Consider the following 15455-nt stretch of genomic DNA (forward strand, 5'->3'; position numbering starts at 1 on the left):
TTACATTGTAATGGAAACTTGGTGCATGATCATCAAATCTGTGGTGCAAATGCGTTTCAAAGGAATGCCTATTTCATCACCCGAGATACACAGGGTCATCCTCCCACTGGGACGTAGAGCCAGAGGTCGCTATATCTTGCCACTGATCATTAGTTTACAGGAACAATTCCTCCCCTGTAGAGGTCCACTAATATGCAATTTTGCAGCTGCTTTGAAGTTGCGTATCAAGAAAATTGAAATTGCTGTGCAAGTTCTACAACACTGCTGAAAATCAGATAGGGAAGGGAACCCTGATCAACCACGGAATAGACAGGTATAAATTACGTGTTCCGAGGTGTTAATGAACTAGTTAGAGACACGGATTCTAGCATCAATCATGACCAATGTTTACACAAATGGTATGGAGAACATAAAAAGAGCCGAGAACTGGGACTTTCTATTTAAATTAACTCGCACACCATAGACTCAGTAAAGGAACATTTCACAAAAGCCATTATACAAGGATCACACCAAGTTGGAGGCGGCGCGCCATAAAGAGAAAAATTACATATTTACAACATAAAAAAATCAATAACACAGGTAAAGAAACCCACTCTGGAGACGGTCCAAATCACAACATTTCCTAAACAATGCAGCTGGAGAGCTTTGTGATCCAGGCCAGCTAGCACCTTCAGGTCCTGGTCACTGAGCATGCATAATGCAGGGCGTCTCTTCACAACAAAATTGATAAACCTCTTATGAGTTAAAAACGAACTCGGAGGTTTTTATTAAGAATGTTGGCTGTTTAAAAAAAGAAGCCTGTATTTTTAATACTGCCTCGGGTACCAAAAAAAAAAACGGCCCAGAGGAATCCTGATTCTGTACAATGAGGAAATTAGACTTGATTTGAAGCTGCCTGAAAGCCTTCTCTAAATATTATGCACACAATTACTGCAACCACATAAAAGAATGCATTCGTTAGTGCAGGTACATGACAACATTAAAGCACAAAAGAATTTTTTCTCTTGAACTCAAATTCCATGACATGAAATATGCAAGTTCTATTGAAGTTGTCAAGCATCTATAATGATTTCCTAACAGGTTTGGACATAAGAAAGAGTCATTACTAAAGTTCCGTTTGGTATGACTTTTATCAATTGATTTAAGGGTTTCTTCTTTTAAAAAAAAAATATTCGTAGAAAAGTCATAAATATGCTAGCTAGAAATGACTATTGACTTGAATGAAAAATTTGCTATAAAATTAAGTCAGTTTTGATTTAATTAAATTTAACTTAGGATTTTGACATGTACTACATCTTTTCTTCAAAAAGATTGTTTTCAAGTATTTTTACCAAAGATCTAATTTAAAGTCATTTTAATTTATTTAGTCACAAGTTACATATAAAAACAACTTTTGAATTATAACTCAAAGTCAAAAGTCACTTTTCATAAGTCATGCCAAACAGACTCTTGAGTTACTGTGCCACTGCCAAGGCGTGGTCTAGGAACTACAGAAATAGAGCTATCTTTCAGAATCTTTGCAGAGAGGGATTGCTTTAGAGCTCCGACCATCTTGGTTTCAAGCCCAAAACAGATACAATTATATTTGACAATGGCCCTTCAATATGAACCTATAAACAACTTATATGGTTTCATCACACGTAAAGACAAAGATGTGGTATTCAGAAGCACAATAAACAAGTGAAAAATACACAAATAGCGATAATAATTGAGGACTGAAGACAATACCTGATAACATTTTAAACCTCTGAACTCTGTTAGATTTTAGTGGCAAAAAAACCAATGACTGGAATCATTGAACAGGGTTGCTCCAAAAGTTCCTGAACATCTTTTACTCTGGCCAATCTTTTAGTGCTTGCTGCATATATTTCAACTTGGTACACCAATCAAAAAATCCTTCAGTCTGTTCAATGCATATCCATCTTAGGAGAATTGGTGCAACAATTGAAGACGCAGTTGATCTTGGACCATATAAGGTCCACAGTGATTTCTCAGCTTTCGCCTCGTGTCCTGAGCCTTTATTTCTTATTTCACTGTTAACCTGAGCCTTTATTTCATTGGTATGTCGGGGAGGAGGTCTGGAACCTTTTACTCCACTTTAATCAAATATTTTGCCCGGTTGAAGTATTTCCATATAACAGATACCAACCTGTGTTATTGCAAAAGACCAGGCATGATCCGATTATGGACCTTCAAGACCTTGTCAAATGTCCCCGGGTGAGTGAAAGATCACGTTTGACAAGAGTAAAGAACTTCAAACTACACAGCATTGCAGTGTCTATGAGAGTCACTATATTACAAGCCATCATTTGAGAGTTGAAGCAGGCCGCGCACCTGAAGGTATGGATTTTCCAACAGCTTCTCATTGTTGCTCTGCATAAAACAAAAGCAAGCACACAAGCAATGTATGACCTCTGGTATTTCATGATTAGAGTGACTGAAATACACCAGAACTAGACATGGTGATAATGAAACTTTATGACAACTTGTAGATATTCTATGTCAGTACTTTAAACACGAAAATGGCCATACATTGATCACCTCTCAGACATCTCACCCCCAAATCAGCTAACCATAATAGCTTTCCCAACTCAGAATATTATGAGACAAACATACCCAGTTCATTCTCTCGTATATCTTTTCCCAGACAATGAGCATTCCATATTTAAGAATTGCATTATTTCAAGCACAAATAAAGCCTTACCTGCTGTGCTTTAAAGATGAGATTCTGCAGCATGTGCTTGTACTCATCAGGTTTTTCTGTCATCATTCTCTGAAAAATTCAGATTTGAAGGATTCAGCAAAATTCAACTTATAATTAGAAAAATAAATAATTGAAGTTTTCTAGTGAGAATAAGATAGTATCTTGCCTTTAAAAGAAAAGCTGAAGAGTAATACGCTACCCTTGAATCTGTATCATCTAGAAGTTCCCTGCCAGAAGCAAAAAGCAAAAGGAGTTGGCATGACTTAAACAATGGCATGGCAAATCATTCCTGGGAAGTAGAGAAGAGAGGAATCACCTAAAAAACTCTTCTCCGCCAACTTCCTGGAAAGCAGAAGGATCTGCTGTGCATTTACCGATTAGAAGCAATAGAAGAGTTGCCCTGATATCCGATGCTGCACCAGGAAGATTTCCTCTTCCTTTGCTTACAACAGCAACCCCCAAAGCAATATTGTCTGTTGCTGCACCAGCTAGTTGAATAAGTGGCCAATAAAACAATGCAGCAGGAACACGTGCAACTAATTGCATAGGAACAATAGCCTGTCCTTGGAGAAGCATTGCTGCCATTGATGCTGTCTTGCATATCAGAGAACTATTGATGCTGTAGCTAGATCTGGATCTGCTATCAGCTTCTTCCAAGAATTCATTCCAGTGGAAGTCATTTAGTTGAGAGGTGCGATCACTTGTATCATTTTTCTTATTTTCATCCGCTCCACCACAAACTTTACTTTTTTGCATTCCTTCACCATTTGGGATTGCAGTTGCAGGGAGAACTTTCAGGCACAATTGAGAGAACAATATGTCACACATCTGCTTAGAAAACACCAATGGAACATGAGTTGGGGCAAATAAACCTTATAGGAGTTTTCCAATGCAATGCATATTATGAATTGAAAGATAAGAAAAGGTAGAAGCAAGCAATTCAATTCCTGAAACCATCCTTTAAAAGGAAAGAACATAGTTACTTCCCAGAGTGAAGAGCATAACGTAAATAGAAAACATTGTGCTATGTTGCATCTTTTATTTTATTTGTTTGTTTATTTTTTCTGGATAATAAAACCGGGTCTTTCAACTTTTCAGAACCCCTTGAATGCAAGGGAAGATGCAACGAATTTCACTACTGCATTAATATTCAGACAATTTCAAATATTAATCTCCAGGACATTCAAGGCAAGACAGCAATGCCAACTATCTAGTCAAATTATTCTATGAAGAACAATGTGAATATAGATCTTTTTCGTTGTAGGCATTGCCCCCAAATATCAGGAAGCTATTTGGGTTGGTCAATTGTTGTATTTGTTGACCAACAAATTACCTTCAAAATGTTGATACGATCTGTTTCATTTATTTGAGCCACTAAGGATAGAGCACTGCTCATAATATCTATCACAGCATTTGCTTTCTCGAGTCTGCTATCTGCATGCTCATGACTGGCATTACTGCTCCTTGGGTGTTGCATTTCATTCTTGTCTAACAAAAATTTGCATCGCATGAGAAGTCTCTCTAGAACAAACAAGAAGCCCCATCTGATGATATTATGTTTAGACTTCAAAAGCCCGCACAAAAGCCAAATTGATAAAGGAACATCTGAAGAAACAGAAGAATCATGTACACCAGCATAGGCAATTTTTCGCTGCAATTCTTTAACATTTGACCATACATTCACATCCCTTCCCTCAGTAATCTCGGCAATAAGCAAATCACCCAACCAGGTATAGCCATTCTGACGGTAAGCAATCCTTTCTGAGTGAAGAAGAGAATGCAAAGTGGCCCATGACAGTTTTGCTTTCACGCCGACACCATTTCTTGGAACTGCACTCTCTACACTTTCCAGAAACTTGTAAGATTGGGTTGTTTCAATCAGATGAGAGAACTCTTTGTCCAAATGAGTAAAGGAACTAATTATTGCATTAAATTTCTCTGTTACATTCTCCAAGAGCTGCAAGGAACAGGTTAGATTCAGAAAGAAGCCAAATCAATAATAAAGAAACCATAATTAATCAGCAGTTCATGGAAAGATATGTTTGTGCCTATAAACTCTATGAACCGGTGCAACACATATCAGCAATTAAATACCAACACCACCAACATGAAATGAACAAGGATAAATGCTATGCAATTTAATGTGATAAGCATAAATTACAATGTACAATACTGAAGATGTGTCACTGCCAAAAGCTAGGCAAACCAAATGCAGTTGGATATGTGAACATAATCAGGTCAAATTTTGGCGCCATCACATATAATGCTGTCCAAAAAAAATGAAAGTTGGTTAAAACTGTCTTGCAAAGGAAGGTAGGTACATTTAGTCCAATCAAAACCTATTTCTTAATGCATGTGTTATACATGACAAGTTTTTGAAACAGCAGTCACTGTAGACATGCTACAGCTTCAGCTACAAAGAATAACCAGGAACAACGTAGGGTATGAATGAGTTGAGTAACCAACAGCTTAGCCAGAACTTCAATTTCTAGTTAGGATTGCTGAGGTCTAAATTTGAATCACCTCATTAGTTTTGGCTAGGCCTTTAGGTTTTGACTGATGTTTCCCAATGCCTGGATGAAGCCCATGCACATCTCCAGCATGTAAAAATGTATTAAGTCTTTACTAATCAGTAAATTATTTCTTGCCACATGATGATGAGTTTGGTGTTTTATGTAATATGTTTGAACTTTGATTTAGGAACCCCTAAGAATTGAGTTGAAGATTTAGAAAGAGGGTGTGCCATGATTAGCAGAGTTACTGGAAACTGAAGATATCAGCATAATATATATTATTGTTATCCTTATGGCACCTGGGAAAAAGGGCCTTCAAAAGACTACTGTTATCATCAGATCATTCAGACAACAGCAGGCATGGGTAATTACAGACAAACATAGAAATGAAGTTAAACATTTCTAGTCATCCAATTTGCAAAAAGAAACAAAAAATCTGAAGCAAATAACTTCATGCTCAGAAATTGAATTTTCAAATATAAATGATAGAGACCACATGCGATTGCACATGCACAGAGTAAAAGATTTTGTGTATGTGCACGTGTGCTTGCGAGTAGTCCTTGGGTTTCTTGAAGAGTAAGTCTTCTGTGATTTCCTTATCAGAAACAAGGAATGAAGACCCAGGGCAATTCATTCTACCTTCAGCTTACCATATTGAGTCGTTCATTGTTGGGATATCTAGATAGTGCACCAGAAATTGATCTTCTCAGAAGCTCCCCAATGCCTTCCAAACCCAGCTTAACAGAAATGTAAAAGGCTTCAGGTGCATTCGCAAGAGTGAGGAGAGTTGCAATAGACTGAATCTCATCATCACTAAATTCAGATTCCCCAGCTGCTACGCATGCTTCATTTATTTGATGCAACACATAGTCAAAAAGAATCAAGTACAGATTTCTCCTCTCTTCTCTTAAGTTAGCAAGAGAATACTGCAAAACATAACAAAAGATATGCGTAAAGATGTAATAGGGGAACTGGATTTATTACAACTATTGATGTCTATAGTTTATATCAAGCAATGGAAAAATGATTTTCATACCTCATGGAAAATAAATTCAATTCCCCCAATCAGGTCAAGCTCGTCTATGAGAAACACTGGGTTCATTGCGACAGTCATCATAGACCCATCAGAAACTTGATAAAACATATTCGTTAACATGCAAACGAGCTTACTATGAACCAATTCTGCCCAAGAATTCTTTCTGCTAGTCTCTATTAGGGCTTTAATCACCTGAAAATGGACACAAGAATGTATCAATCAAACTCCTGTAGATGTTTGCCTAAGCACAATGTTAATCAGGAGATCCAAACACTAGATAGGACAACTATGTACTGTTGCTGCATGCCATACAAAGAGGAATTACATCAAGCCATAAACTTCACTCAAAAAGTGAACCTAACAGCTTACAAAGTTTAGAAGACAAGAAAATGCTCCACCCCCTAGTTTTTGCTGGTCAAAGCAGAGTAATAAGAGGAAGAATAAGGAATATGCACTTCCATGACAGTAGCACGTAGTACTAAAGTTTGAAGGAATCCTTCTGTGAAGTCAATATGCAATGGTTGCAACAACAATAGACATGCTTAAATGGAGAGAGTTTGAGGAAGTTGCATTTTCATGATACTACTCTGAAGTAGTCAAGCTTACCCTTATGTCAAGGCCTTCTAATCGGTTTCTCAAGATTTTGCCTCTATCACAGACAAAATAAAGTAAACAGCTTAAAGCAGAAGCCCAAACAGATTCTTCCTTCTCCTCTGTCTGGAAAAACAAATTCAAGGCATCAGATAGTGAAGTGTTAAACAAAACATCAACATGGGAACTTGGATTCAACAATAAGGAATCCAAGACATTACCTCCTCATTATGTAAAGGTGAACAAAAATAAGTGGACATAAATTAACCAAAAAACTGCTTAAATGATGCCAAATGGAACTGTACCTGGACAAGAAGAAGAAGTATCTCATATAAAATATTTAAAATCCACGATTCAAAGTTATTAATTGCTGATGAAGTTCCCAACTTATTAACAGAATCTGCCTTTTGGTTCCCCTGTGTTGGAAGTTGTTCTTCACAGTCAGAACATGATTCTTGTGAATACTCTTCTTCAATGGTAGAAGCATCATTGATCAACACAGGTTCCAACAAATGAGCATGAACCCCGAGGTTCAGAATTAAATCAAAGGCACGGACCCTACAAGCAGCTTTTGAAGAATTAAGCATTTCCTGAAAGGCAAACTCAAAGAAAAAATAAAATCAGAAGCTTCCACCATCTAATCATAATAACCAAGTTGATATTTTATTGACACAGCACCTCAAGCATGGACAGAGCGAGAGGAGCAGCTGTCCCGGAGTCCATAACATACCTACAAACAAAATTTCCAGTGAACTTCTATAAGCAATTCATTATCATGACAAATTTCTTTCTTAAAGAAAACACATCAAATTGAACCCCTGGGAAAATTAAAGCAGTCTTTGAAAAATCCAAGCACATCTCAACCTGGCATCAGCGCAAGAAGGAATTCATGGTAGCTTTTTATGGAACATTTACTTCTATTTGCCATGTTTCTTGGCTTAATAAAAGTTATGTTTTAAGTCAATTAAACTACAAGAAATGTTTGATCAAATTTAATTTTTTATAAGTTGCCTTGATAGATATTTCCTGTAATTCATGTTAAAAACTCAATCTCCAAAACTACAACAATGGATCAAGCACAGAAAAAATAATAGATGTCCATCTTAACTAAACATGAAGCAGGTTATTGGAAAAAATAAAATCTGTACCATTTACAATGACAAATCATCCTGCTGAAGACCCGATTTGAAGATTAACTTATCCTCCAAAAAAGAATTATTATAATTCACAATTACAAAACACTTTTTATCAGAGATTCATAATAGAAACAATCCGATTCTAATATCACTGATCTTGATGATCCAAAAAATTTTCTGTTTCTAAGCCAGTCTAATGGCATTAACTTTCCATTAAGCACTCTACATGAACTTCAAATGAAGGTGACCCAACTGTATCATTTATTTTGAGACAGGTGTGCACCACCTTCCTTCCCAACCATGCTGCATACCACAGCAGTACATGTTCTAGCCTTCTAGGTAACTCAGTCCCCAGCATTGGATCACAAAAGCCACTAATATTTGATTATTTCCAAGGCAATTATAAAAACATGCAATCACCATAGCAGATTTGAAAAGCTCCCAGCCTTTTCATGTGGATAACAATCATATGATTATGATTATATAGCAGATGATTGCATTAGCTAATCATGTATAGAGCACAAGTATGTATGTGTGTACAGATCGATAGCAAAAGATGCAGTGCCTGGTTGAGAATTGAATATACAAGAAAAAGAAAACGATGCTAGTTAAAACTTACATGTCAATGACAAGTTTAATAAGAACACTCACAGCCACATCCATTGATGGCTTTCCGCTGTTATTATTTAATCTAGATACAGTCAAATGATTGGCACTAGCAGAATATGTCTCTGAGCTAACTGCAGCAATAACCTCGCATACCTCAGCAGGGTTTAATCGCAAAGGTTGCTGTCCACTGAAACAATTAAAAAGAAAATAATAAGAGAAAGGGAAGTGGTCAGATGAAATACCCTGAACTCCCAACAGAAAAGGAACTGGGGTAATAAAACCCAAAACAAGAAAATGAAGCCACCAACAGAAAACAATTAGTTGTTTTCAAGTTTCGACTACAAAAGAGCATTATGCATTTGTGAAAAATGTACAACTGCATTTAACAGGGGCAAAGGTAGGGGTGCATAGGATTAGAAACACCAAAAAGAAGAAAATGCTGATAAAGATTATGTCATAACAAGGAAAGTGATTCCAGTCAAAAATAGATGACCATATAAAGTCAAGTATAAAAAACCAAGACCACCTTTTCTAGATGTGAAGAGAATATTAGAACCATAGGATCTGTCATTTTGTACCTGTAGTGACGATACTGGAAGAGCTGTCGCGCACGTGGGCGAAACGTGCTCGCAGGAGAATCCTCCCTGCAACAGGAATCAAAATGTTCAGGAGTTTAATCAACATTTTCATACCAATGTGATGTTTATATCATTGTCTACGCAGTTGTAAATAAATTTCAAGCAAGAGGTAATGGAGCATCACTGTGATCTAACTAAATGATGAACGACCACCTTCCTCTCCAAATGAGAACCCAAGTTACTTTACTATCACTCTAACAACTAGGCAACATTTATCACGCAACTTTGCCATAGCACAAAAGTAAGTCACAAGTATATGTGACGGATGAGTTTACATGTAAGAGAAAATCTAATCTTAATTGGAACAAAATTCTCCAAGCTTGACAAAGCAAAAATTTTAGGAAGAAGAACATACCAGATTTGGTGAGGTCCTGCTTTACTCCGCTTAGATGATGTTATTGTTCTCAAGTGGCGACGAGCTGAGGCTGAATTGGTAATTGTTGTGACTGATGAAGGCTGCAGCAGTTGCTCAAGGTAAGGCAAATCGGCTGTTCCAAAATATTTCCAAGGCTGGCCCTTCGTTTTATCTTCCATGTCTCCTACAAGTAGAGCTGCAGCACCTAATTCTAGGAATTTGCATACACTCACATCATGGAGATCCACAGGACGATCACTGCATTATGAAATGAATACATTCAACCAATGCATAAAGCAACAGAATAAGAGACATCACCAAAGTTAAAAAGAAAAGATTTAACCTAGAAAACAGTGCACACAAAAGTTTGTTACCTCTCAGTTGATAGAAATGGTCGCCCAACCCAACGCCACTTCAAAACATCATCTGCAATGTAATCAAGATCCTCGGCCACCTCATCATTTTCAACATTTGATAAGTTTGAAGCAGGTAAAGTAGTAGGGTCATTCTTCTCTGAAGATTCTGCGCCACTTGAAGGGCTTAATTGGTAATTAAAAGATCTACTAAACAAAGATGGCTGAGTTGGAAGTGACTGTCTAGACACAGAGGGAGCTACAGTAAAAGCTGCTGGTTGGAAAGGTCGCTTTGGAATATGATGGGCTACAAGGGAACGCACATAATTTAATGACTTTACAAGAGCTTCAGAAGCATAAATATATACAGGTGGGGAAGGCGAGTAATTTGCAGGTGCTGTTGATGAAACAGATTGCTGATTCAGAGATCCAGACCAAGTTGATGATGTTCGTTTTAAGCTGATATCACACTCAGCAATTATGCTCAGGCAAAACCGATCAATCTGAGATAATGTCTCCTCACTAGGTATACATCTGTGGCAAAAGAAAAAATTAATTATAAACTAATCATAGAATCTAACAGAGCTGACTACTTCATAAAAGGGCACATATGTGGCATAGAAAACACTTTTATATTTAATGCAACCAGGATGAGACATGCATCCTGGCCTTCATTCCAATTATTTATAGACAAAATAATTGAATAACAAAAACAAAAAATTCTTCTTCCAAAATTTAAAAGAGTTGATTAGCACGCAGTTCAAGAGGCTTCACTAGTCTGGCTAGCAGCCAATGAGATGTTTGTGGCATGAAAATCAATGAAAGGCGGACCCAAAACTCCACATGTTTGAATAAAGTCTAGGGCAGATGTGGGAGAGAAGCTTTTCGATCATCCAAGATTTCTTTCTCAAATCCACTGACTGCATTTATCTCAGCTATGTCAAGCTCGCTCTTTAAAATCTGTCATCTGACATGTTAGGATAGGCCAGCAAGCGCACTTATATTTTCAGGTTGATTTGATGCCAAAAATCCCATGAGCTTATGCACCACATAGCATAGAGCCCCTATTGTCTCCTTTCATTGTAACTAAAGTAATGGAGAAAAATCCCATAAGGAAGAACAAGATATTATCATCTCACCAGCAATGGCTCACATATGAAAGACTGCATATTAAAGATGGACTCTCTATTCTACATTCAAAAGCTAATAAGGAAACAACTTTGTGCAAGGCCAACGTACCGTAGAAGGTAACGCTTCAAATGTGTCACACATCTTCCAACTACTGCTGGACTGGTACGAATTAAAGCCGTGTCAGTGGTAAAATACTTAACATTATAACAGGTACTATCCTACAAAATATTTTCAAAGCAAAAGAGATGAAATAAAAACAGAAAGTTTGCACGAGTAAGCAACCCATGGCTCATTTAGTAGGAAAACACAAACATGCATCAGCAGCAGCATAACTAAACTGAGAACACAACCATGACAGCCATTCTTTTTAGCCTTGTGTAGAGTTGAATATACCAAATAGAAGAACTATCAGAGTCCTAACATATAGCAAATAAAATTTCCATAATATGGAAACTAGCAGTAGATGATGTGATTCGTAAATTCAGCAATATTCCAGAAATGATTGTTGATTTCAACCATTCATTGAGCAAAAGAGAAAAGTCTTAAACAGAACAGGAAAGTTGAAAATGATAATTATCAATTAGGGGTTCATCACATCAATTTGTTTCAGAGTGCTTCACTTGAAGAACAGATGATCGCAGCCTTATTTTACTTTTGGCATTTACAAGGGGACATGGACAGTCTGGTGTGTGAGGTTGTGACCATTCTGAGTGTTGAATTTATCATGCAGAGACTTGAGTTGCTTATCTTAAGTTTGTTTTTAGGCTGGATGTCTTACTTCTCGTGCTTTTTTCCCTGTATATCTTTTCTCTATTTATAGAAAACTGAGAATGACCAAAATCAAGATGGTTCAATGCAACAGGTGAGACCAACTTATATTTGAAAGCTTACTGTTCTCCCCCCTCTCCCTGTCCACAAGCTGCCATACCAATAATATTCTCGATATATGCACCTGATCATGCCTTAAATATTTGAGCATACATGACAGCATATCAATTTCATTTCTTTCTCACACCATATTAACAATTCCTGTTTCTCTAATTCCATCTAATGCATTAAAAGGGAATAGGTTCCATAGCAGTCGTTTCTATGTGCAAAGCAAAAGAAAATAAGTTGAGAATATACATCATGAAATAATAACAAACAACACATTTACCTGCGCTCCCTCTCTGCAATTGTATGTTCCAGAATGACACCATATGCCAGATCAGTAGTTGCAGGGGCTGCCAGATAATCCTGCCATTTGTTCATTGAAGTAGTAAATTCAAACCTGTATCCCGTGTATTCAATTTTAATAGCAGAATGTCATTGTAATTTGTTTATTGGTGCGATATTGAACCTAATGCTCCACCAAATCCAAACCCTCATTGATCACCTTGGCCTGACAGCCAAGTGTGAATAATTATTCTTATGAAGAGTGCCATGAGAGACAAAAAGAGGCAGAAGGGAAGTGAACAGTGCTTTGAAAACCGAGATATGCATGTTAGCTGATGTCATTATTATATATAAAAGCAAAGATGGTACATCTAAGGCTCCGCTTGGGCTTCAAAAACAATGATTAAATCAAAACAGTCACTAAAAAATGATTCAATTACTATGGGTTCGCGATTCCCTTTCCTTTCTCTGATTCTTCATGGGATTTCAACATAGATAAGCCTACTGTGAAAATCTAATGCATTCAGGTTAGTCACAACCTACCAATAAATGCTTTTCATTAGATACAAAATAAAACATCCATCAACTGCCAGTGAAGCAGATCCGTCTTGCACTAAAAGTTAATTAAAACTACAAAAAGCAATAAATTCAAGCAGCATCAGATTTCAAATACCACATGTGGCAATAATTTAGTAGAGCAGCAATCAAAAGCTTACAAATATGGCAAAAGGTACGACAAATGACGGCTTTTTTTTCATAAAGTCAATCGCACAACATTACTCAAATTAACTGCACGCAGGGAAAAAAAAGGAAACTAGATGCACTGAAATGCCACACGATTTTCTCTTAAGAATCTCAATTTGCTCATGAATACCATCCTTGGCTCCGAGAAAAATGTAAAACAAACAAAAAATTGAAACCAATTCCAATTTTCTCTCACTTGCCACTTAAGGAAGCAACACCTTTTCACTTATTAAGCCTAAAAAAACATCCAAGTCCCTCATTTTAACACATAAATCTCTAATTCAGAGCTAGAAACAGTAGACTGAATTAGAAAAAAAAAAACTCAAATTGAAATCAACAACTTCAAGATCCAATCAAAATCAAACACTTACAAGAAGCGTTCTAGAAGCATCAGTCGAGGTGGCAGGTGAAATTCCATGGTGAAAGGTGGCGACAGCAGCGGATGATAAACAATCAGCCACGGCACGGCGGAGCGGCTCGGGCGGCTTCTTTAAAGAAGAAGATCTAACAGCACCAAACTGGAGCTGTAGCCTGGCGCTACCAGGACTATTTCGTGAGGAACTGAACGTTGAAGACATTGGAATTGACGGAGATTGGTGCACCAAGTCTCTGGGCAACTATCAACAGAGGCTATAAATTAAACTAATAATTAAAAAGAGCGAGTATTCTTCCGCCATCGTCAAGTAGTCATCTCCGCATTTGTCTCTGCTGTGAGTGAGTGGGTGGGTGAATGGAGAGGGGAAAAGAGAGATGGGGAATGGAATTGGAGAGAGAAGGAAGGGTTGGATTTATTTATTTATTTTTAATAATAATCTGGAAAGGAAATTCGTTGGTGATGTATCTTATTAGCAGTATGGAGTATGCGTAGTTTTATGAGGTGGTATGCATTATTAGCTGGACAGCGCTAGATGAAAACTTTTTAAGTGGGCCGATGAGAAGAGGGTAGGAAATATAATTATGGGTATTTAAGAATCCACTCTCTTTATTATATAAAAAAAAAATAACGAGAAAATCATCTAGGTGGTAGCCCAGTGATAAAAATTTGGAACTAAAAGGTTTGATCCCGTCTCAGGTTTGAGCTCTGTGGTTACTCATATGATGGCCACTGGAGACTTACATGGTCGTTAACTTCAGGACCCGTGGGATTAGTCGAGGTACGCACAAGCTGGCCCGGACACTCACGTTAAACTAAAAAAAAAAAAAATAACGAGAGTAGATGGAAAAGAGATGAACCTGTTTTTTTTTATCTTAAACTTCAATTTGTTTGTATAAAATTCAAAGTAATATTTAATTCAGAACTTGTTTATATTAAAAATATTTTTTAAAAAATATATTTTATATATTTTTAAATAAAAAATATTTTAAAAAGCAATCATTATAATAATATAAACATTATTTTACTAAAAAAACATGGAAAGAGTTATTTAAAAAAAAAATTCAAAATAATTTACGAGCAAAAAGAGTTTCTTTATGAATCCGGAGATGCCAAATCCAATGGCTATATAATAGGCATACAAGTGAGAGCATATTATTCTAGTCAATTCTTGTGCTTTTTAATCGTTTGACGAAGAATATGTTATTTTTTAAAAAAAATTATTAATATAGGTATCCGGGTCTACTTGTGCATAACTCGATTAATCTCACGGATCCTGAAGTTAATGATCATGTAAGTTTTTAGTGATCCTGAGATTTGTAGATCTCGAACTGATAATCTCTAGAAAACATATCTAGAATATGATGAGTTGAGTTTTGCTATTCTTGATTAAGATATCTTATTCTTATTATCACTAGCAGATACCATTTTGGGTTACTGAAACCAAAGATATCAGTGGGTGTTGCATAATTGACTTGAAGCTCTTGTGTTTATCTATTTGGTAAAGTAAAATACCATCTCCTGTGTTGACCAGTAGTCTTATTGACCGAAATCTCCCGTGAAAAATTTATTAAGACGGACCTAATTTTATCACGCTTTTGTTGTCCATCAGGCTCCATCCATTTCTCTTTTTCAACGTTTCTTTTTACTGTAATAGTTTTTCAAGAAAATTATTTTTTTATTTCTTAATAGTTTTTGACTTGTTAATATTAAAAATAATTAAAAATATATATATTATTTTAATATATTTTTAAAGTAAAAACTATTTTTAAAAACAATAATTATTACAATACTAAACACAACACAGTTATAATATCTTTTTAAAATATTTTAAAATTTTAAAAACATGGATCCAGTCCTGTTATAATACATCTTCATGTCATGCCAACAACACACTTAATCTCTGTGAAAGAAGCACCAACGATGTGTACAACATATAAAACATGTAAAGAAATCGCCATACACGGCAAATCTCCATATTATTTCCACAACAGTCAAATCACTAATCACAATTTTGATCCCTTTCTTCCCGTTTTCATTTTTAATAAGAAACTTTTTAATCTAATAATTTAAATTATTAAATAAAATTTTAAAATATAATTTATATTATTCTTTAA

General features: G+C 36.2%; 1 protein-coding gene across 1 annotated transcript; it reads right to left on the reverse strand.

Moving 5' to 3' along the window:
* Positions 1 to 416: 416 nt before the first annotated feature.
* On the reverse strand, positions 417 to 13828 carry LOC7457931 (uncharacterized). Its single transcript, XM_024607032.2, has 18 exons — positions 13337 to 13828; positions 12223 to 12302; positions 11175 to 11225; positions 9957 to 10469; positions 9583 to 9840; positions 9168 to 9233; positions 8600 to 8776; positions 7523 to 7574; positions 7150 to 7434; positions 6860 to 6970; positions 6254 to 6445; positions 5868 to 6143; positions 4038 to 4661; positions 3021 to 3532; positions 2871 to 2931; positions 2705 to 2773; positions 1729 to 2373; positions 417 to 930 (listed from the first exon to the last, which is right to left on the reverse strand). Exons 1-17 carry the CDS (start codon positions 13541 to 13543, stop codon positions 2296 to 2298), a joined length of 3612 nt encoding a protein of 1203 aa, XP_024462800.1. The 5' UTR covers positions 13544 to 13828; the 3' UTR covers positions 417 to 930; positions 1729 to 2295.
* Positions 13829 to 15455: the final 1627 nt, after the last annotated feature.

Source organism: Populus trichocarpa, chromosome 8 (genome assembly GCF_000002775.5).
Source record: "Populus trichocarpa isolate Nisqually-1 chromosome 8, P.trichocarpa_v4.1, whole genome shotgun sequence".
NCBI lineage: Eukaryota > Viridiplantae > Streptophyta > Magnoliopsida > Malpighiales > Salicaceae > Populus > Populus trichocarpa.